General features: G+C 34.2%; 1 protein-coding gene across 2 annotated transcripts in view; it reads right to left on the bottom strand.

The window, feature by feature from the left end:
• The window catches only part of CCDC91 (coiled-coil domain containing 91), a 141,638-nt gene that overhangs the window by 15,178 nt on the left and 100,809 nt on the right, over positions 1 to 25,651 (bottom strand). For both annotated transcript variants that reach the window (XM_072360390.1, XM_072360395.1), the window contains one exon: positions 18,002 to 18,115. In XM_072360390.1, coding sequence (XP_072216491.1) covers positions 18,002 to 18,115 — 114 coding nt within the window. The remainder of the gene's footprint in view (positions 1 to 18,001; positions 18,116 to 25,651) is intronic.

Genomic DNA, 25,651 nt, shown 5'->3' with positions numbered 1-25,651 from the left:
CTACAGAATAATTGCAAAATGCAAAAGGTTATGCACTGCAACTAAATCACTTTAGTCAACAGACAATTAATCAAGGAGAGTAAGAACTATAATTTTGCTTTAATATTTTCCTTTGATTTTAATGAACTTAAGTGGCAGAGAACTGCATTTTTAAACATTTAAACAGTATTATAATTTCTAAAAAATTTAACATCCTCTTCATTACTGAGAAGTGGCAGAAAATGTCATAAATTACTCTTAAGAAAAATGTCAAATAGGATCAATAGGATATAATATTATATTCCTCCATTTTAATATCTAGAAATGATATTTCAAAAGATCATAGAGATTAAAAGTTCAGGAAAAAAAAAAAAAACAACAAAAAACTGATCTAATGACTGTATTGCATGCAGGAAACTGCTTAATCATGTCATATTCACAAAAGAGAAAACGGAGAGCAGGTGTACCAACTCATCTTACAGTACAACTTCACATAAATCCCTTAGTTAATTCTTCGGATTTATACTGCTTTTTGAATTGGGTAAGGAGCAGTGTAAAAATGCTTCTATGGCCTCAGTGTAAATGTTTCTTTAATCCTTTTAAAGCCACAAAACAGGCCCAGCTGAATGAGCAGGAAACTGAGCTGAGAAACTCTCAGTGACCCTATCATACTACTGTCTCTCTTGGCACTGATCTGTTGGTCACAAGTTCATCCTGGGTGGGGCACAGAGGTTCAAACATCAGGCTAATTTAAAGCACCAACACGTGAACCCTGATAATAAATATATGCCTATCTGATGGTGACGTGCTTTGTACTAACATGAAGATTTGCACTCGTAACTTATAGCAGAATTATTAAAATAGTTGACGCAAAACTATACAAAATATAGATACCAAAACAAATTATGTGATTAAATAGTTTTACATCAAAATTTCTTGTTTACACTGGATTTTGTGCTACCAAAGCAAATTAATGAATTCAACCCCAGATTATACAGCTTTATTGTTTTTCTTTTAAAGTAGAAAGGTAGGGGGATGGAATTTGAGAGAAAAATGTTCAAGGTGACACCAAACTTTAGGAACTAGGAAACTAGTCTGTTAAAATGTACTGGTTTAGGGCTTATAATCCCATTAATGTGGCCTGAGGGAAAATACAAACACTTTTCCTGAAATTAAACTTTGGGTCTGCCCAGTACAATAATCACAAACAGCAATAACAACAGTCCCCTACTTTGTTCTAAGTTGTATTAAAATACAGGAAGCATAAAAGAGAAGAGAAGAGAAGAGAAGAGAAGAGAAGAGAAGAGAAGAGAAGAGAAGAGAAGAGAAGAGAAGAGAAGAGAAGAGAAGAGAAGAGAAGAGAAGAGAAGAGAAGAGAAGAGAAGAGAAGAGAAGAGAAGAGAAGAGAAGAGAAGAGAAGAGAAGAGAAGAGAAGAGAAGAGAAATCACTCATTTGAGATTAACAGATTAGGAGAAACTGATTTTCATAACCTCTCCCACTTGTGCTTGCCTTCAAATAGTAAGTTTTCAGGTGAAAGCTGTGCTTGATTCTTGAAGTCAAGCACACTTAAAGAATGTGAATCAAACTTCTGATAATCACCATCACTGAAGAGCATGAATTCTACCTAGATAAAATCAATTCTCTGGTTTTGATGCACAATTTTGCAGGTGACAATACAAATGGATTAGTAAATGAAAGTCACCTAACTATAACACAAGTACTTCCTTTCCATTTATAGTGATGGGATATCCTAATAGTATAAATCTTAAAAATCATTTTAGGCCTGGATATGCTTAAATTCTGATTCATATTCTCAGTTCTTTTTCCTAAATAAACTATCTACAAGGTGATAATATGCTGCTGCAAGTGTTACCTTTTCTTCTCCCCTGAGGCTGTAGCAAGAGCCTTCCACAGTTGCACAATGGAGATGGACTGATAAAGCTTAGGTAATTTAAATAATTGAAAAGGATATATAACCTAAGTGTATATTTTTTTTTCCATCACCCCAATAATCCATATTCTTATAGTATAATTCTTGTGGATTTAGAATTATATTAAGAATCGAGTTGCAAGAGATTTTACTTAACAGCAATAGTTACCGCAAATAGATGTATCACAAAAGTAGATACATCATGTACAGAAGTACAGACAGTAAAGCAAAGATACAGTCAGTGGGAGAAGTTGAAGGAATTCAGTCAAATGTAGTTGAAAGAGGTTAACTACACAGCATATTGTCTAGAAAGCAACCATTCAGACATTTCAGAAATGATAAAATGTAGACAAAACAACAAAAGTTCAATATAATAGTTGAACCTTATGCCAACTTTTAGTTCGACAGAAAGCCAAAATGATATCAAAACTGCTTCAAATACAATGTGCCACAAATATGATCCTAAAGCTAAAGACTAATACATGGGTAAAATGAAAATGGTTTCAAACCTTATAACATTTCCTCAGCAGTAGAGAGATCAATTACATAGACTTTTTTTCTACAGAAAAATGTAATCTTTCAAAATAGATACTTAAAAATCTTTAAGAGTGATAAAAAACACATCTCATAACTACATCCAATAGGACGTTTTTGTTTTCTAGTAACTTATGAGTAGATTTACTTATAAGAATTGTTTTCAAATGACAATCTGAAACCGTCTTTGATTGGATATCAGACATCTCTACTCTGCTTACTTACCCCATTAACTTCACTCAACTCAAAATAAAACGTGTTATTAACTATGAGGAAGGCTACCTTTTACATACTAAGGAATTTTTCATATTCATGCAAATAATGTAAAGAACTGTCATTTTAATTGTAGTACTGAATTATGTTAATGGGAATTATAGTCTAATTTGTTTAAGAACTTAACTGATGATTTTCACTGATGGTTTTGATGGATGAAGAACAGCAAATATACAGATGTACAGATATCTTCTCACCTGGCCAGCATTCACAAGTAAATTAGAGGCAATTCCTCAGAATTTCAATGACCAGAAGGAACTTATGACCTTTACTCAACTGGGCAGAAAGACTAATTCACGTGAAAATTTACATTGAACTTTAAGTATTCTCCTGTAGTCTTTACCTTGAGTAGTTTTAAATGCAAGGCATTAGCTTTCATCAAAAAACCATTCTAGGATTTTAAAGAACAACGAACACTAGACAAATGGACCTTATGGTCAGTGCATTTTAAGGTAACTTGCACTTTAGGGAACTGCTGTAAATGTGTATTAAGATAAACTCTAATATTTTACAAACGTTCTCAGTCTTCTTCACAAAAAAGTAAAAATGTCTAGTTCTTCTAGTTGTGCAATAGATACCTAAGCTGACTGTTCTAGAACACATCAAATCTACAGAAAGGCAAACTCCCACTCATCTTTCAGTCCGGACAAAACTGCACAGATAGCACCTAGTAAAGAAAAATAGAAAGCCCAATTAGGATTCCAGCTTCTAAAAGTAATCACAGCACTACCACGTTAAAGTAATAATTTCTTTACATAATGCCAGAAAAGAAACTTTACAGCTTAGCTTTTTCATTGCTTCGCAGGAAGACAGATGTGGTTTATACCAGCTTGCCAGTGATCCTTAAATACAAACACAGTACAGTTGCTAAGTTTCTATAACATTAGGAAAAAACAACAAGCTAATACCGCCCTCCCTTCCCCCTCCCCTCCCCCCCCCATCTCATTTTAATATCTGCAATTATTAAGTGTGCATTTATGTTTTGGTAAATATTAGAGAAATACAGTGTTTAACTACGCATCTTCTAAAAGTTATAGGACACAACTTCACAAATCACATGGGAACACTCAGCACTACATTGAATTTCTCATACGGCGGTTATAGCCTTGCTCACAGCTTCTGACAATTAAAGTGAGATGGGATGGCATGTGACAAGTGTCTGCGGACAGAACAAACATATTCAAGCGATTACTCAAGTCCTTACATGTAAACTTAACCTCTGTAAGCTAAAATATGCCCTTTGAAGTCTACAAAAGCTGCATACATTAAGCAGTTGTCTGATACATGCAATCTAGTTGGTTTCCAGTAAAGTTTCCCAAAGGAAGATCAATGCCAGAAATTCAAATTTGCTTGCTGACTGTGTGGGCAGTAGTTTAGCAACACAAACACAGAAAATGGTTGCTATATGCATTTGTCTCACAAAGTAATCTTTGTCATTTAGAACATTGCTTTCAATAACCTGTTCAGTACAAGAACATTTACTTGGTAGAAAATGCTCCCTCCCAGCTTGCTTTTTCCTATGTATGACAACCATAAGAATTCCTTTTTCCCTCTGCACAGCTAATGGTCACTGAAACAAAGAACTACATAAAAGGTAAAATATCTGAGTATTGCATTTTTGCCTGCTATAAACATGCAGATGATAGCACTGAATGAGTACTTCATGAAGCACTCAATAGCAATGAATAGACAGTAAATTACTTAACTATGAGATTCATAAGTAACTTTAAATTAGAAGCTGATAATAAAAATATAGGAACTGAACAACAGAATAATTTTGTATTTCCCCTTCCCATAAAACTTACTAACACTTGTACTTTTTTAAGAGTTGAAAATACCTGGTTTTGAACAAAAGGCAAATAACATTTATTACATATATTATGTAGAAGAAACCTGAACACTTTCCATGTGTTTTTTTTCCAAAAAAAACCCCACAAAACAAAAACAACAAACAACAACAACAACAAAAAAAAAAAAAAGAAAAAAAAAACAACAAACAAAGCAAAGAATTTCCTTACCTTTCTAGCAAAAATAATTACAAGCAGAGTTCAGTTTGAAGCACAGTGGTGACCAATTAGAAAAACTTTAATCATTGAAACAGATAAGACATACAGATTTGTTATTTATTTACTTTTTAATTTAAATCAGCCTGACTCAGTTTCTAGACAGTTTACACGGACATCATCAGCAGGAAAAACCACACTGCTATCTGAAAATTTCATATCTACTAATAAGTTACCCTCATAGTGGCTAAAAAAGAAAAATGAACTCCAAAACACTGTTGTTTTTCCTCAGTTTATTTGCTATTTTATTAACGTGGATGAAGAAATTATGATTGACAATGATGGCCCCACTCAGTGCAAGTCAAAAGAGGGCTAACTGTTGCACAATTGATGAGTTAAATTATACCTTTCCCTGCCCTATGTACTCATCGATGAGAAAAGTGTTTTAGAAGTTGCGAGGCCTTATTTACTTTGAGGAGGCCACTGGCAGATAAGCTGAGATACCCCAAACCAGTAGGAGGTAAATGTGACTTTCTTGAACTCCTCTGTACAAGAGCAGAAGATATCAGGAAGAATGAAATCTCAGCCTAAGCTCTGTGGGAGCCATTCTAGTCCACACAGATGTCTCCTTTAACAGACAGACATATACTTGCTCAAGTTAATATTACACAGCAACTTGAAATTGAAAACATTTAAGTGATACAATGTCCTCGCTAGGAGACTAGAACTCCCTTTGAGCAAGTGACTGCATGGAATACCAACATCCAGACAGAATATTTCTTTTGGGAGCACAAGTGTTCCAGTATTCTCTCAAGTCAATCTCCTGCTGTCTTAAAAAAAATACAGTAATAAAATAATAATTTGAATGCTTTGTTGATGTTCCTTTTTAAGGAAAGCTTGATGCAGCACTGTATGCCTTCCTCTGAGTAAGGCTCTTTTGTCCAACTTACACATCTCGGAAAGGGAAAAGTATTTTGTCAGTTGTGACACTGATCTTCGAATGAAAGTAATTTTGAAAGGGAGGCCTTGCTTTTTTTTTTTTTTTTCTTTTTTTTAACCCTGAAAAAATCCTCACTATTTTCCACTAATAAAACTGTTGTAAACACATTACAGAGGCATAGTTTGTGGGATCCACAGCATGGCTAGAATGGACAGGGAACCAAACAGGGATAACTACAACAAAACTCTACTGGTTGCTGCAGTCACTGACAAAAAAAAAAAAAAAAGACAGACATACAAGAAGAGTGGTAAAGCTGATAGCCTGGAATAACACCTAACTCCATTTGTTCACCTAGTTTTTCTATGGCTCTGTATTTCACATCAAGAACACAAAGTACATACAGAGTCAAAATACTGAATATATAGATAGAAACACTTGTGATAATTCTCCTCAACACTGATTCTTAAAGATGGCCAAAGATGCTATCTTCTGTTTCAAAGTAAATCGTGTTTACATTTGCCTATGAAGACATATTTCATTTAAACTGTGTTTCAGGCGAATTCTTTATCTAAAAAAAGTTGTCAAACTGATCAGCTTTTGACATAGTTTTCATTCCTGAAGTGCTTACAGAAATGCTTTAAAGTAACATTCAACTCTCCTGGCCTTGGTGATGTGCTGAAGGCATACTACAAGATGTTTCTACTTTTAAGTACAAGGTTACAGTCGAATAACTTGATGAAAACAAAGCTTTAATGAAGTTCACATGCATATTATTTCACTATATGAAAGCATAATGGATTTATTACGCACTTGATTCACCAAGGTTCTAGAGACAACTAGAAGCAGGAATATTAAACTAGTATCAAATTAGACTTTAAGTCAATTTCATTTTTACCATCTTACTGCTTACCCTAAGTTTGTTTTGTTGTATTTTTCCCCCTTTTTATACACAAAAACTGACTGCCAAAAATAAGAACTCAAGTCAGGAATGTCCATATTTAGTAGAAGCAATAAATGCTTTATAATCTACATATGAGTCCTACAAATGTGGTAGTAGCAGCAACTATCAAGCCAAGTGCTTCCTTCTACACTTCCCTATGACCTAGCATGCAGACATATTGCCTTGTTTAAAAAAAAAAAAAAAAAAAAAAAAAAAAAGTAAATGGTAGTATTAATATTTTTAGTTTCTATTTACTTTGTTTATATAATAAGAACAAAAGAATAGATTGTACTCAACATTTCAGTACAATTTAGACCAACGTCCAACTAGCCCAGAGGCAAACAGCAAGTACCTAGCAAAAAGTATAGCTAGAAAAGCATGCACTACCTCAGTTACTACCTTTGCCAGTGCAAAATATTTTTGCATTTAACAGTTCTTGGCAGAACTTTATTCCAATGAATTCCCAGTCAATTGAAAACAGTAAGAAAAAAAAAGCAAAAACAAGGTTTAATATCTGCAACAGCCAGTGTTGAGGAGCTCCATATTATGTGAAGAACTGCATGCTCCTGCTTATTTTTCAGCTGGTATCATCTAACTGCATTACCCGACAATCTGATCAACATTAATCTCATAAGTATCGCTATTTACAAGGTTTCATGACTAGCGTTCAAAGGCAAACCTTTATCAGAATGAACTGTTTCATCACAAGACCCTTCTGCAACTATTTAGTTAGACAGCAGTTTCAAGACTTCTGCTAAAAAAAAGGTCACAGACATCTTGGAACTGACTTATACCTTAACATACAGCACATAACTAAGAAGACAAGCATTTCTAAATGTTTGTATTTTCCTTGATTTAAATAAAGATTTATTATTATTATTATTTCCAAATATATTTTTAAAAATGTATAATCTTGGTGTATCAACTCCAAAAATAATCAGATCAAATACAAAATAATGAGTAAACTCCAGACATGCTCTTGAAATGCTTCTTCATGAAATGTGGAAAAGACAAAAGCATATCACACCAAGTGTAGAAATCCAAGAAAATTAAAATTAATGGAAAATACTAAATTATACTCCTGCAACTTCATAACTTCTATTTGAGAGAAATCCCTTCTTGTGCAGGAAAAAGTTATAAAGTTATTGAAAGTACCTACACTGTTGCAAGAATGTTATGAGTTACTGAATGACAATGGTAGTTTTGACAATGTATCTTCAAATGTGAAAATCAAAATCAAGAAATAACCCCTTATTAACACTTTATAAAGAAATGGACATATCACGTATTTCCATTCTTCCAGAATCAGTAACTGTAGCAAATACATTTCAACCTATCCTTAAACACAGTCACATTCTAGCCCAGGCAGGGTTTGTTTCTTGTAATGAATGCCTCATATTTGTGTTTATTCTTCTTTTCAGCAGCCATAGAATCCTCACAGTTGGAAGGGACCTTTAATGGTTATCCAGTGAAACTCCCCTGCAATGAACAACTAAAGCAGGTTGCTCAGGGCCTGATCCCACCTCACCTTGAAAGTCTCTCCTTGTAGGAGAGGTGTTCCAGCCCTTGGATCATTTTCTGTGGCCCTCCTCTAGACATGCTTCAATAGGTCCATGTCTTTCTCATACTGATGACTCCACATCTGGATGCAATACTCCAAGTAAGGCCTCACCAGCACAGAGTAGAAGGGTAGGATCACCTCCTTCAATTTGCTGGCCATGCTTCTTTTGATGCAGTCCTCGATATGATGGCTTTGTGGCTTATGTCCCGATTCCCATTCCACCAGTACCCCCAGGTCATCTTCATCAGGGCTGCACTCAATCCTTACATCCCCAGTTTACACTCACAGTGATTACCTCAATCCAGGTGCAGACGTTGCATTTGAACTTGTCAAACCTCATGAACTTCACCGAAGCCCACTGTTCAAGACTTTCTAGGTCCCTCTGAATGGCATCCTGTCCCACTGGCATGTTGACTGTACCCCACAGATGAATGTCATAAGCAAACTTGCTGAGGGTGCACTTGAACCCACTGTCAATGTAATCAATGAAGATATTTAAGAAGTCCAGATAGAAGACATCAGTGACACTTCCCTTGTCTAATAATTCAGTGACACCATCATAAAAGGCCACCAGGTTGGTCAGACAGGATTTGCCCTTGGTGAAACCTTGCTGGTTCTCCTGTGTCACCTCTCTATCTTCCTCAGCACTGAGGTGAGTCTGATAGAACAGTAGCTCCTGGGATCATCCTTTTTACTCTCCAAAATAAAAAAAAAAATAAAAAATAATAACCTGATTGCCACGATTTTTTAAATATCACAGAGAGTGGCTTAGCAACCACATTAGCTAATTTCCTCAGGATTCTGGAATGCATCTCATCAGGACCCACAGAGTTCTAGATGGCCAGGCTCCTCAGGTGGTTACAAATCTGATCTCTGCATAGGTGGGAGAGACAGTGCTTCCCCAGTGTCCTACTACCAAACATTTAAGGACTCTGTGGCCAGCACTTGTCAGAGAAGAACAAAGCAAAAAAGTTGTTAAGAAGCTCAACCTCTTGTAACTCACTAGGGGGAGGTATGCCCTCCTGGACTTTCCTTTTCTTGTTGAGGTACCTGTAGCAGCCTCTCTTCTTCTTCTTGGCACCCCCTGCCAAGTTTAGTTCAAGCTGAGCCTTGACTTTCCTCACCACATCTCCATACAGTCAGCCAACTTCCTTATGCTCTTCCCACAGTACCTGCCTGTTTCCAATGCCTGTGCATTTTCTTCTTGCTTTTCAGTTGGACCAGCAGGTCCTGGTTCAGCCAAGTCAGCCTCTTTCTAAGGAAAGCTTCCTTGAAGATTTGCCTGTTCTGCAGCACACCCTTGCCCATGTTGACAGTCTCCCAAGGTGCTCTGTTGACTAACTTTCAGCTCTTCAGGGAGTTACTTCAGGGAGTTTCTTTCCTGAAATTTAGCATCCTAATTTTACTCTTTTCCTGTCTCACATCCCTCAGGTGCACGAACTCCTCCATGGTCACTACAGCACAGGTAGCCTCCAATTCTGATATCACAAATCAATTCATTTGCACTGATGAGCAACGGATCCAGTACTGAACTAGCAGAGATGCAATTACTTGACTCAAAGTTATCCTCAATGCATTCCAAGAGTCTCTACAGCTCACCACACTACTTTTCCAGTAGATGTCTGGAGGATCCTCCCGGCAGGATGAGCACTTGAAATTGTGACACCTCCTGTATCTGGAGGTAGAAGACCTCATCAACAGGTTCTGCTTGATTGGGTAGCCTGTAGAATACACTGATCACAAGGCTCTCTTTGCTGCCTTGATCTCTAACGGTCACCCATATCTTTTGACTTGCTCATGACCATTCTTTAGTGACAGCTCTTCACATTCTATTTATTTACTGACGTAGACAGTAGCACCCTCTCCTTCCTTGCCTGTCCTTTATGAACAGTTTGTGGTCAAAAATATGAATTATTTGTTTTACATCTTAGCTGTGAACAACTGCATATCAAAAATTAAAAACAGTGCTGTAAGAGAAGTGAAATGAGTTGCTTCTTAAGGAAAGATTTTTTTTTAACATAAAATAATTAAAACAGAATAAAGAAGTGCACATAGAAATGCTAAAAAACTGAAGGATGTGTCTTTTAATTCATCTTCAGCATTAACAAAATCGAGGTGATTGATAAATGGTCAATGGACAACACAGTTATGCTCATACCCTCACATAATCCAGCCTACTTTCCAGCTACTATATAGCTATTCTAATAAGCTAAAGTTCTCTCAAGCAAAACTGTACTACAAAATTCACACACTGAAACAGAGAATTCTAGGCTAATATATTTTCAGTTTTCTACTATTTTGAATATAGACAGAACATAGTCAGACTCTCCTACTCCCTGTGGCTCAAAATAGAAAAAAAAACTTAAAAAGTTTTAGGCTCACAAGAAAAGTTGAAAAGACACCAATGAAGAAATTTGAAAGCTACAGAAAAAAATTCCTCACAAAGATATTTCATATTTTTGAAACATTTGGCCTAATGTATTTTAGATTACTGCAAGTTACCCTTTTAGAACTCAGTTCAATTATGCATTTGATACTCCTGGAAATAATTATTTTAGAATGCACAACGCATGTACTGCAATCATTAAAAACTCAACCACAGAAATGGAAAAAGAAATTAAGCACAAAGGGAAAACAGTGCATAAATGATTCACACAAAATCTTGTATCAACAAGTATAAAGAGAAAATAATCCAAGTAATTATTTAAAATGTCAAGTGTGCCCACAGTCAAAACCCTAGGATGGATAACTGACTCTAAAACAATTCTTGTAAAATGACTAGGAAAATTCAGTTGAAAGTTCTGTATTCCATTAGAAGGCAAATATTTTTGAGGCCTTTATATTCACACTAAAATCAAATAGGACTTCATCATTTATTTTTAAAGGGCGCATACAATATAAAACTCATGTAAAAAGAATAATATAACTCTTCAGTGATTATGAAACAGAATTTTACCCTCAAAAAATCCATGTGGAAAAATAAAGTACTACACTAACACTCCACTGCAGAAGAGGTCAAAGTATAAAATGTCAAAAATCTCACTACTTCTTGACAATATTTTTAGTAGCTTTGTACAGATGAATAACAGAAATTACTACAGTATTGTTTTTTTCCCCCCAAAATACCTTTAGAGATACAAACAACAGACTATGGGAATGTAGTAACTGTACTGCTAAGTCCTGACGCCTTTTACTAAAGAAAACAGTGAAAACAGAAGTGGGATGTGGTTATTTGACCTTGTCACCAAAGGACCAGATAGAAACAAGAGTTAAGAAAAAAAAAACAAAAAACGCTTGCATGACCAAGTATCATCCTGACCTCAAACATCCCTAATTTGAATTATAAATTTATGAGCTGTTTCCTAATACTGCCCATGTAATGAACTAGAAAAAAAACTGTGGTGTTCCAATATAACAGTTCTGTTACAACTGTGGAAAGGATTCATATATGGTGGAAAAATACTAGTTTTGAAATCTATTCCAGCTTTAACACCAGAAAATGTGGTTACAAATTAAATTGCTTTCAGAAGTCAGTGAAAATACAAAAACAGAGATTTGACCCAGAATGAAGAGAACCCACACAACCATCACTACAACTTTTTAAACAGCCCCTGGTCTTGTGAAATACGTATTGTAGTTAGCAATCACCGAACTGTCAAGGTAATTTTTGTGGTGTATTGCTAAGCTACATACTCTTGCTGCAGTTCTCACGGGTAACTAAGGTCTCTTTGAATTCCTGAGATGCAGCAAGTTTCAGAACATGCAATTTATAACTGTCAGAAAAATGAAGGCTTGAATTTTACATTAAAACTGATATAATTAAATTTATTAAAAATAAAATTGATTGATTTTATTGATGTAATTTAATTAAAACTGAATAACATTTGTTTAAAGTACAAAATACTGTCAAAAAATAGTGATATTCACATGCGTTTCATCTATCAGGATACCGTACGCATTCCTTGAAATTAATAGATTTACAAACAATTATAATATTCCTGCATACAAAAACTTAATTGAATTTTTTCACTGAATTCACCAAATTCATATGTATAGTTTGAGACTCCATCTAAAAGCAGTTCTCTGAACAGTAAAGATATAGCAGTGAACTGAATACAAGATCACAAGACAACATTTCTTTGTCTGCCATTTAAACCACTATCCTACCAGATTTCCCTGTCTTGCTAGCAGAAGAAAATAAGATCAACTACAGTGGATAAAATAAAGAATGCATATATGTTTTTGCAGAACTAGTGTGACAAGGCTGATATTTGGTGGATAAAAAATGCGGACAAATAGTCCAAAAGATCACAGGTGATTTACTTCATATTGCAAGGAACTGGAGTGTCACAGTCTTTGCTTATAAAAAGTTTTATGATGCTAGGATACACACTGAACAGGAAAGAAAACAAAAACATTAATAGAAGCATAAGTATAATGCAAATAATATATTCAATTCCTATTTTTTTCTTAGTTTCATATGCTGTTAAAGTATTGAGGTACTAAGGCCTGAATAGTAGGCCTCACACCAGAGCTGACCTCAAGATAAATCTCACAACCAAACATTATGTATCTTCAGTATTTGATCATTAGTGAAGTATGTATGATCTTAGCAAAATATGTATTTTGGACAAAACATCTCATTAGTAAGAGATGCAGTTTAGATAAAGTGTCATGAGAATATATTAACCTTTCTTTGTTTAGAAGCATAGTGTCAAGGCCTACTAGTCCTACCCAGGCTTGTGGCAGAATCCAAAAGGGATAATAAATCCAGATGTTTCTGCCTAATTGTCACATAAACTTGTTAATTCAACAATATAAAAGCTGAGTCCTCTTTTAGTGAAGTTAGAGACCTCATCTATGTGTGCACACACTATGTAGGACTCCGCAATTACCAGGAAAGGCTCTACAAATCCTAACTGCAACAGGGCCTTTCCAGCAACAGAGGGGTTGGATTATGGTAAAATATTAGGACAATTGATGATTTATCTCTCCAGATCACTATCACTATCCTCATGAAGTAGTGCCTAGGTGCATTGCCTTGCTCTGTCTTACTCTTGCTGTATCATTTCACTTCTTATCTCATTGCTTTAAACTTAAGTAAAGATAAATGTACTTCTTTAACTTGGTGTCTGTGATCTTTGTGCTGACTCCATCCACAGGCAAAACAAGCATATAAGGCCCCATAGAAATTACTAAAGGAATGCATAGTTTATTTTAAAATACTTGTGTTACTGCTAGAATCCACCTGGATCTCTGCACCATTTCATCTGCTAGAAACAGAAAATGCAGTGTAATTGCCTAGCTATAGTATTTACACAAATTTCCATAAATTCAGTAGTTTTTGATTTTGAAAAATCACAACTATTTCAGTTGAAAACAGTAAACAAAAATCACTTATTTAAATCACTTAAGACTTTGAATTAGTTTAATATTATCTTTATTAAGCTTCTCTCCTTGCTTTCTGCCTACAATTTAATAATAATAAAAAATAATAATAATAATCTCAGCTATTCATATAAAACATTCAGAAATTTCCTTTGCGGAACAGCAGGCACTAAACTCCTTGCATACAAAGAAAAATCTGCAATTCCACATTATGAATACAAATAAGACAAAACATGGCCCTTATGAATGGTTTCACTACTTCAAAGTAAAATTAAGAAGCATGGGAGCCAAGTACAATCCTTTTTTTTTTTTTTTTTTTTTTTTTTTTTTTTTTCCAGATACTGCCTTCCTGTTATTTTACAATTTGTTTTCAAGCTTGTTTGTACTTCATAAATTAATTATTATTCCTGTTAATCAGATGACTTGGATTTTTTCTACATAGTATGTGCTACTCTGCAGTTCCATGAACTGTTGAGTATGCTAAAGACAGCACTTTCTTCACATGTTGCATCAGTGAAAGAAGTCAGAATGTAAACAAAAGACTATAGCAAAGCTGTTGTCCATGCATTACTTTACACAGGAAGCTAACATGCTTCTTTTATTCTTTTAACCACAGACTTGGAATACTTATTGACTTAAATTTTGGGGATATGTTATCTTGTAATTAATTGCATTGCACATGGGAGCAAACAACAGATGTGAAAGTTCCTTGGAACTGCCTACAATAGTCAGCACTTCGTAACAAAGTTATGCTTCTGTTCACTTAATTCATGGCCCCCATATTAAAGAAGAAAGTGATCACAGATTGAGCTGAAGTGTCCTATGAAGACCACATAAGAAGCCTTATTATATTCATAAAAGAGCACCACACACCCACTAATCAAATTTTTAACTGGAAATATTACAAAAGTAATACAGTTGTAAAGGTCTGAGGTAGGATGCCTGCTGTGTCGTTATGTCATAGTCCATGGATAACAGATTGGGAATGCTAATAAAAGGTTATAGTTTATATGCTACTAAATTCCTTGCCATGTTCTCATAGTAATAAATAAATATGTATGCCTACAAACAAACATAAATATATAAACATATAAATATATACTACTACATCAGCATTCTGCAAAACAGACTGAGGAAAAAAAGAAACTAACAGCTATTATGCCTAGTACCAGGGAACCCCTTGAAGTACATACAATATGAAAACAAACACCAGAATTTTTAGAAACAATGCAAAAATTGGAATAGCATTCTCCATCCAATTAATAACACATGCATAGTGGATCTGAATGGCTGGCCTATGTGATTTACTGTATCTTGGGGCACTCAAAAGACTGGGATCTGTCACAGTTCTCACTGTTTTCAGAGCAGTCAGAAATGCAAGCCCAGAGGCTACAGGATTATGAGTTTCAAACCACAAAAGACAACACTAGCAAATAAGTTAGTAAATCTTGAGCTCAAGTCAAAAAAGACAAACGCGGATTCTCACAGAAAAGTTCTTCCTTATCATTATATTTTTAACCAAAATGCAAGACACTGCTTCCCTCTACATCCAAGTCTCACCAGAAGCACTCAATACTGTATTATATCTATGCACTGGATATAATCTAGAAATAACATTTCTATAATAATTTAAAGTGAAAGTAGAGGCTTGTCATTTTAATCCTACTTTAGCACCTGCCCTCTTTTTCATCCATGTTAGAATTCACTGCTTTCTACTCATTTCTCCCTTATTCTAGCAAGACAATAAAGCATAGTTTTGCTTTCCCAATATTCCCATTCAAACAACGACCTACTAATACTACAGAGTCAAACAAAATTTCAGAAAATTAATAAAGATATTTTCTGGACATAATGTGGATGTACCTCTGAAAAAATAATGCCTGGCTAACAGCTGTAATAAGTATATTCAAACTTGACTCAGAAATGTTCTTTAAGGTATCATGAAGGTTCATATAAACCTCTACAAGTTTGATAGCTTTTGAAGATTACTTTCATCAGATACAGCAGTATCCGCAAAACATCCTTCTTTATCCTTCTTATCATTCTTCCTTTGAAAATGCAACAAATAAAATGAAACTGAAATATATAAACTGAGCTATTGCCAAATTAGTGCTATTAAAAAAAACTGGGATTGCATTTGGAGTATTAAAAGACCACAATGACTGGCATTCAACCCTTAAATGGGGTCTAGGAGGGGTGCAGCCAAGCTCCACCCCTTTTGGTCACACAGGTGAATTGCCTTCACCTGTGTTCCCAGGGCTGACAGAATCCTTTTCCCACCTGCTCAAGCAGTGGCTCAGGTTGGACTCAACATTTCCCATACAATACTGCATTTACCATAAAGTAAAAAAAAAAAAAAAAAAAAAAAAAAAAAAAAAGTATTTTATGCTATTACAAAATAAGATGAAGTTTCTGGATATGAATTTTGCTCTTTTATTAGAGTGCTTAACCACTGCTAACCAGGTACTGATATTGTGGTAGCCTTGCTTGCAGGATTCTAAAACTTATTTTCAAAACAATGATGAAGGGTGCACTACTTTTGTAAAGGTACAACTGGAACTCTTCAAATTCAAGGAAAAATATTAACTGCCCGGGGGATTGCGAAGTCTCCTTCTCTGGAAATATTCAAGACCTGCCTGGACACCTACCTATGCAACGTGGTATAGGGAACCTGCTTTGGCAGGGGGGTTGGACTCTATGATCTCTGGAGGTCCCTTCCAACCCCTACAGTTCTGTGATTCTGTGAACTACGAAAGCTATGAGCTTTCACTGAGCTATTTTAAAAATTCTTTCCACAGGCTGCTTTTTAGTATAGTTCATAAAGCTCTGTGATTTTTTTTTTTAATTTTATTTTTTTGCTCTGACAGGTGCATGGCCTTTGATCAAGGTCCATTTATTATGTTTCTATTATATAAACTTATAAAAACTACCATGTGTAATGATTTGAAGATAAAAATATCTTCCAATCTGATCTTAAATACAGTAATTTTATATACCTTATGCCAGAAAAAGCTAACTGTCCTCAGACAGGAATTTTTTTTTTATTGTAGAGAAATATGTGGCAATTGAGTAATAAAGGAAAAAAAACGATTATTGCAATAGTTTGATATTCAAGAACTCTATGAGACAACTGGAAATGTTGCTCCAATGAAGAAACAATTTTATTTCTTTGAAGATGGTATTTTTTTGTTTCTCTTATTTGAGAAAAGTTCATAAGGATAAGAAAGATTGACAGAAATCAGAAAATGGAATAAAGGCAAAGAGCTCTAACTGTGGGGGAGGTGGAAAGAAAACAGAGGTCCTCCAGTCTTGAAGACAGCAGAAATCTATGAAATTAAGGACAGATGAATTGTTATAGAATTTCCTGAAGGAAATAAATAATAAACTTGTGTAATTTATTTTTTTAGAATTCCTCTGTGTAAGTAATTATATGATAATTTCCTCAGGAAAAATATATATACATAATATATGATATATATATACATATATATATATATATATATGAATGAGTTCTCAGGAAATCTAGTAAGTACTACATAGAATTTATATGTTTTTTCTTTTTGCTGTTGTTAAAAATTACAAACTACATGTTCATGTCTGTTTATTTCCAGAATTAAAACAACAAGAAACTGCAAGGAGGTCACAGACAAGTCAAAAGGAAAGAAGGGTCAGAATTAATTCTCATACCTCATTTCCTAAGTCAGACTGCTACCTTAGACAACTACTCTGCTTTAGCTTCCATATAAGTTATTAAGATAGACCGCCCTCTACAGTGTCTGATGATACTACTTAACAGACCATATCCTCACTCACCACACAAAGAGTACAGAAAATCAAGAAGTTAGGTTTCATGTTTAAACAGATGATAAAAATTTGCCCTGATCATGTCCTACAATATTATACATATATATAATATATAATTATTATATTTATTTATATAAATATATAATTATAATTCAAATATGAAAAATATAAAAAATAAATATAAATTTAAATTAAATATAAATAATGTAAATGATATAATGTAAATTATATACACATATATTGTGTTACCACATTATTATTTAGCTTATAACAGCAGGGAATATAAGAGGTTAATTACAACATTACTTCCTCATGTTCACAATATTGATTATCCAATAACTAATTATGGTACTTCTGATCACAACCAGAATTTGACAAACTGCATTCCTATATTTAATTTAATGTGATAAGAAACATCATCGATTCCAGCTAATTTATTCATTTTATTATTCTGCCTTTTGATTTGCAAAAACCCCAAAATTCTGTAAATGCACATGTAGAACAATGTTATACTAAAATAAATTATTTGAAAAAAAAAGTGACAAATCAGAAGATGCAACTTCTGATTCTATTTTCCTGTTCATTTCAAGACAAATTTCAAGATTTCTCACTCTGGTAAATAAAACCCTTTAGCCTCTGGTAACTTACCCTTTTCTGCTCCTTAATATACTCCATTAGTTCCTCTCTTGTCCTTTTAACAGCTTCTTCAATTGCCTTTTCACTTCGTTTTTGCTCCTCCATTAATGCTTCCTTGATAATTTCCTTTGTAAAAGGAAAATGTTAAGTGTAAGTATTAAAAATATTTCACAAATGTAACACAGCTCACCCTTTTCCTTCCTACTAGAAGTTTATCATGACCATATTCTGCCCCAAATTACCACGACCCTAAATGAAATTCAGTATTAGAAGTACACTGTAATAAAGAAAGCCAGGAACAAATTAAAACACCTCTATCACATCAAATACAACATTGATATTATTATATTAAATATTACTATTATCTTGTGTGAGAATTTCCAGCCCTAAAAATATAGAGATAAAAGTTGGCTAAAAACCATGACAACTGTTTCACTCTCAGTAATTACAAATAAGATCACTGCATTGTTTTCTTCTATGGGCCAAAATCCATATTTCCCATTTTTGTGTCACAGCTATGCATTACAGATCCAGTAAGTGCACTTAGAATTCAGTACATAATAAAGTAATTTATTATGCAAGAGAGATGACCACTAAGGCAATGCTGCAGTACATGGAAAAGAAGAATCTTATTTCCTTCCTTTCACAAAACTGAAAGAAGCTAAGGAAAATACACTGGGAAAAAAACAATGGTTCAGTAAATAACACACCAGGAATTCTGGTGTATTTATTTATGGATATGGCCATAGTTTTTACTCTTTACTTTTTAAACACTTTTTTTTTTTTTTTTTTTTTTTTTTTTTAATGAAAAATAATGCTCCAGAACTATCATCTTCTTCCTCACTACTGTTTTGCTGTTTAGACTTAACACTACATTACCAGTAGTTGCTGAAAATGTTCGTCTGTCCATAAGTTTGCTTGAGTGCAGAATAATGATATTTTATGATACATATCTGGAACTTGGATTTGTGGAAGTAGTGGAGGCTGGGTTTTTTGTTTTTTCCTTTTTTATCAGAACTCTACTGACGAAGGACAATTGATCTAAATGGCGTTCAAAAACCTTTTATTATATGCGATATCAACAGATATGACCCATTATCCAATAAATATTACACCAGAATAGTGCCTACTAAGCAACACAGCTTGTACACAGAAAGTAAAACTAAAACCAAAAATCCCACATTTTTCATCTCTTCAATTAAAAATAAATAAATAAATAAATAAATAAAAATCAACAATGGATTTGTTTTTTTTAAGATTTAATTATAAACAGCCATTTGGGCTTTTGTCAGAATGAGTCAGTACATGTTGCACACGCTGTCAGGCTAAAAAGAAGACAATTAACTTTGCTGCAGAACTTACAGCATTCAAATTAAAATATTAAGTTAAAACATGAAACTTATTTATAAGGGGATAATGACTAGCATAAGGAGAAATCTATAACTTCACAAATATTTGGGAGCTCAGATGACAAGCATTTTATTGCCTTATTTAATGGTTTAAGGAACATTTGTCAAACTGAGCAGTAACACCATTTTAAAATACAGAATCACAGAAAACTAACATGCATTCTTGGTGTTTTATTATTCTTCGTATAGAATATTTTTGTAGGAACTCAGTTGTATTGAATGTATACAGTTCAAAGAACAGGTGCGATGCTAAGGCTTTAGAGGTATAAGATATTTACAAAATTACATAATTCATCTACACACATCAGAGTGGCACTTTACTGTATACTTTTAGTGTACAAAATGCATATCACTGGATTGGACTTATTGGACTAGATATTTGAAACTCTTCAGTTGAAGAGTTGAAGTTACACGCTATAGAAAATTACAGAAAGCTAAGTTTGTCAAAAGTTCCCAAAATACTTCGTTTCATATTAGAATGGAAAATAATGCATTCATTTACCCAATTAAATTCTTAAAGGCAAATTATGAAACTGATAAGGTGCTATATATTAAAATGAAGAAAATCCTGCATTATAATAAAATATTTAAAAATAACAAACATATAAACTTTCCTTGACATCATGCTACCTGATGCTTACAACTTCACTTAATTAAAAACAAGCTGTGATGAATATGAAGGTTTGGATACATGTGAAAACAAAGTTGCATAAAGTCCTGTTGAGGTAATAAGCGGAGCTTACTATAATTAGACTGTCTGTTAGTTGCAGCTCATGACAGCAAACACATATAGGCCTCTGTAAAAACTGTAGGCTGCTCAAAACTGAAGACAGATTTGCTTTTGAACTGGCAAACTTAGAAAACGTTTGCTGTTTAGTTTTCAGGAGTGTGCTTCAATAATGAAGTTTGTTTGTAGTTTACTTATTAATAAGAGATATTGGAAATTGGTAAAATAAGCACACAGCTATTCAGCAAATACTCAACAAAGACAGATAGAGAACATATATTATCATTAGCAGTACGTGCAATACAAATCCTGTCCTTCCTGTAAGATGATGGCAGAGAGCAGGCACCAAAGCTGCTCCATTTCTTTCCTCTACCTCAGATGAATACATGTATACTTTATACGATGTTCAACACATTTGGAAAGGGAGAATTTAAGCAAATATGAGTCACTGTGAGAGAAATAATTCAAACAACATCCAATCACCTAGTTAACATGTATTTTTGCTCTGCCCTTTGAGCTAATAAGTCCGTCCTTACTACACTATTTTCCACAAAAATCTCACTCCAGGCTCTCTAAGCCACCATCTTTTTTTCAGTCTTTTTCTGTCAGTCATTACAGTAAATTATCAACTTATACAATGATTATTTAAGTACTGACGTTGACTATTACTACTGATCAACAAAGTCCTAATTGCATGTACATCCTCTCAGTGCATGTACTACTTCATATTTTTATTTGCTCTTTCCTATAATGCTACATCCATCCTCAACATATTTTTAAATACATTTTGATTGCCAAGGTAAAAAATAATCTGTATTTCATCTTTCCATAAAAAAGGTATGGCACTATTTGAGGCTTTGAGTGTTATTTTAATTAACTCAAGAAAAACTGAAAGCCCATTTTCTCAGAAAAAGTTGAGATGCATTTCAGGCATGACTCTCTCTTTCTTTCTTAATATCTAATTAGTGGCCACATGACTAATCATAGCCAAAAGCAGCTTCTTTACAGGACTTTACAGGAGACTAGAGTAGCTAATAAAAAATAAAATAACTTGATAAATCATATTCAGACTTATGTTTGAATATATGACATAAGTATCATAACCACATCACCAGTGTGTGTGTATGTGTGTACTTGTGTGCATGTCTGGAGGAAGATAAAAAGAAAACGCACTTTAGGTAACTGAGCATTCCAATCAGTACTCAAACAAAACAACAGAAAAAAAAAAGCAATAAAAACATAAGATTGTTTGCAATTTTATAGGAACATTCTTCTGTTTCCACACAACAGTAATAAATTTTATCTAGGAAATACAACCACAGACTACAGTGTCAATGGTTTTTCAGAAAATAGTAACCTTCAAATTATAACATGTGTGATTTTAACTAATGCTTAGTACTAACTAGTACTTGTGAAGGTGGGCGTGGTTAAAGTCAGCATACTGAAAATAAATTGATCTAATAGCAGAAATCTCCTGCCACTCAGTGTTGCTGTGTTCATCCTCATGCTCTCAAACTTACAAATATTTTATTTAAAAACTTGTTTCAATAAACACTTGCAAAATCAATGCTCCCCATAAACATTTGGCCTGTTACTATTTCTGGAGCAAAGTGGAAAATTAAGAAGAAAGAAAAACTGAAAATTTTGTTAAAATACGTAATTCCTTTCTTTCACGTTTTCATAATGAAACTTCTCTAATTTTTGGTACTATCCATATTTTTAAGAGACAATGACTGTAGATTGTTACTTACAAAGTTAATTGCAAGATTAATTTGACAAAGTTAATTGCAAGATTAATTAATAAAAAGCGCACACAAAGTGTTATTTCATGTTCTCTTAAGAGAAATTTAAGCACTGAAAGTTGAAAAATATGGTAAAGGCAATATAAATTGTACATGAATTTAGGCTTTTTTTTTTTTTTTTTTTTTTTTTTCCATTACATTACATAATACAATTGTCATTGTTGTAATATGGCAGGAACCATGACATTCAGAAAAATATCTTCTGCCATAAATTCACATGAACATTTGAACACGAACGGCAACGTTGTGATAGGCCAAGACTGCTGCTGAACAAACTGTTCATCCTTCCAAAACTTAACACTCTCTCAATTGGTCAAACAAAGTCTAGCAACTTATTCCTGGAATTGCAACATTAAATGTACCATTGTACTGGCATATTATGAAGCATAGATCAAAACAGAGCACACTGCCTGCATCCCCAACAGGATTTTGTAAGCTATGCAAGACATGAAACGGACAAAGAAAAACTGACAAACAGATACTATTTTGTATTCTGTGTGCTTAACTGGCAGTGCTGTCCTGTATATCATAAATGAGAAGAGTTTCAAAGACTATTTCAGGAAGTGAAATTAATATTATTGTATAGGTCATTCTCGAGTACAAAAGCATTATAAAGGTCAGTATCATGGGCTTCTTATATATAGAAAACAAATGGAACTTTCAGTAATAAATATAATTAAAGTCAAAAAAATGAGAAAATTGAAAGTGATCTCTGATGCACAGATCAAAAGTAGCACATAGCCTGTTTATCAGAGAAAGAGCAATGGAGAGACCACAATAAAGGGCTAGAAAAAGGTCTTTAAAGTAGTACTCTAAAGCAGCAAACAATAACTGAGTCAGGGAAAATAAAGATGTAATACTAAAGGAATAAAGATTGTACCTACGTGGCTAGATATGATATGTCATCTATTGCAGCTCTGCTGCATAAATGACCAGCAACACCTAAACAGTTATGTTTAAAGTCAGATCTGAAACAAAGCCATTACACAGTCCAGGAAAACAAGCAACAACGTGCATATTGAAGGTAACAATTAGTATTTGGATAGTCAAAAGTAAAAGAAAACATTAAGCTATCTATTGAGTTTAAAGTGATAGTGACGCATTCACAAGGTGGTACCAAATATAGAGATGTTTTTAGTATAGACAGAAAAACAAACAAACATACAAGCAAACAAAAAACACTCAAAGGAAGTGCTTAGCAAAAAGTACATTAGGCTTCTAAATTCAGTACAAGTCAGGAGACAACACAGAGCAGTTACCTAAACCTGGGAAGGAAATAGTTCCCAGTTAAACAGAAGAAGCATAAATAAGAAATATCACAGAAAACTGCACAACAAAGAGGTCCTCATTCCCATTGACTAAGTTACCAGATTGGCTGTTCTGTCGCTGTATTTGGCTTAGGTGGCAAGGCTTTGCCATAGTTATGGGGCTGCAGGGGTGGCCTCTGTGAGCAGTGCCCAGCAACTGCCCCACGCTCAATCAACAGCCAGCTCCAGCTCCAAAAAGGGACTCAGCACTGACCAGAGCTGAGCTATGAGCAATACTGGGTATGACTCTGGGAGAGGAGATTTAAGAAAATCTCCTTTTCAAGAGCAGCTGGGAGAAGGAATAAGAAATGTAAGACAAAAAGCCCTGCGGACACCAAGGCCAGTGCAGAAGGAGGGCAGGAGGTGCTTCGGGCATGGAACAGAAGTTCTCCTCCAGCCCATGGAGAAGCCCATGATGGAGCAGGCTGTCATACTGTGGCCCACAGGCACGAAACAAAACAGATTTTTGCATACAGCAATTGAGGAGCTCGTGGGGCAGCAGTGGATGTGGCCTGAAAGAAACTGCAGTCTATGGAGAGTCCCTGTGGGAACATGCCCTAGGCCAGATCTACAGCCCATAGAAAGGAGCCCACAGTGAAGCAGGATGGGTGAGGAGTGACAGTAATTGGTGAGTGATGTCTACTTTCTTACCTCAAATCTTGAGCCTTTTTTCATTGTATTTTTTCCCCTTCATCCTTTGAGGAGAGGGAGTGAGAGAGGGGTGTGCTCGATTTTAGCTGCCCTTCAGGGTGAAAGTACCACAATTGCAGAGAAACAAGATGCAAACTTCAGATAATTGGATAACATCAGGATTTAAAAATTAGTGGTGCCAGTGAACAAAATCCTATAGGTCTGACACTTACTAAAGATGTGTTAATGAATCTATACATGAAAATGTTGTCTTGACAATAAATACATATATTTTCTTCAAAATGTTTATTATAAACTCCTGGCTCCATGTACCAGCAAAAAATCTTTTTGTTTGTTTGTGATTCTTGTTTTCAAGATTACACAGCTAAGCAAAGACCATTCTATAGCTAATTAATCTGACTGAAAAAGAAAAACCAGAGTGGGAAATAATTTATATAAATTTATATAGGCAAAACAGTATATTACTTTTTCCCACCCCTCTCAAAATGCAGAGCAATGAGGAAAATTTAGGCAGAAAATAATTTTCAACTAAAATTTAACAGTTAAGCAGTAGTAGAAAACTAAGCTAGTTCTCTAAGTATGGATCCAGCATCTCCATGTTTTCATTTATAGAAGACTGGGTGTGGAAATTCTTAAAGATACTTCACACAAAATTGATTCTGACATGCAAAACTATGAACAGAAGAACTCCCTTAAGCACACTGTAAGAACTCCCTTTAAGAATACCCTTAAGAAGTTTTATTAACATATCAGGTAAGCAGCCATGAATTTTTCAGAATTAAGCACTATGTTCTATGCTTTCTACTTTTAACTTCTGAGAAATTACATCTTCTAATATTTTTAAACTCACTACAACACATTAAAAACATTTTGAGGCCCATACAATGAAAAATAATGTTAGTTAATCAAGTTTTGTAAGCCATTGAGATGTTTTCTGGTAAAACTATAGTGGACATTCCAAGATGGTAAACTAGAAATAACAGTCCTGCATAAAATAGTTACAACATATGAGCCCTCGGGTGCGTGAGGATACTAGAACTGTACTGCATTTTTGGAGACTTACTCAGCAAAGACTACTAGGAAGCTCAATTTATTTTTTCTTTTTTTTTTTTTTTTTTTTTTTCCATAAGCCTTTTAGTGAACTTTTCTTGAAAAAATATTTTTCTCTTTGTTTATCTTGTTACATCTTGCATACCCTAGTTGTGGATTGGCAGAATGCAACATTACAGACTCAGTTTTCCTACAACTTACCACCCATTTGACATTTTATGTTAGTTCTTTTAATAAAATAGTTTTGGGTTTGTTTTCTTTTTCCTCTAATTATTTGCAGTCTTCTCTAGAGTCTTGCATACAACTCGTGGATTATGGCAATTATGAATTCAGGCTTTTTTTCCTCTGAGAATCAGGGTAAGATGCAGTACATTCTATGTCACACTTTAAATATAAGCCTTCAGGTTAAGGCGTAGACCTGAAAATCCAGGGCTTACCCTGCAGATGTTTGCTATCATTTCAATTTTAAAGACTTTTTTTTTTTTTTTTAAACTAAAATTGTCAGGCAAAAATTGTCTTTAATGACTTAATTATATAAATGAGTAGAATAAAATTAAGTATTTAGCTTTGCGAAATTTTAACACTACCATACAGAGAGATAAAATAGCTACATACAGGTCTCCACATTACAGTGTTATGGTTACTCTAGCTACTGTTATATCTACTCTGCATTGCCCAGTAATTATATGAGGCTTGCTCCAAAAGTAATTCCTCCT

The sequence above is a fragment of the Excalfactoria chinensis genome, chromosome 1 (assembly GCF_039878825.1).
Source record: "Excalfactoria chinensis isolate bCotChi1 chromosome 1, bCotChi1.hap2, whole genome shotgun sequence".
NCBI lineage: Eukaryota > Metazoa > Chordata > Aves > Galliformes > Phasianidae > Excalfactoria > Excalfactoria chinensis.
This window is presented reverse-complemented; position numbering and strand designations above follow the sequence as displayed.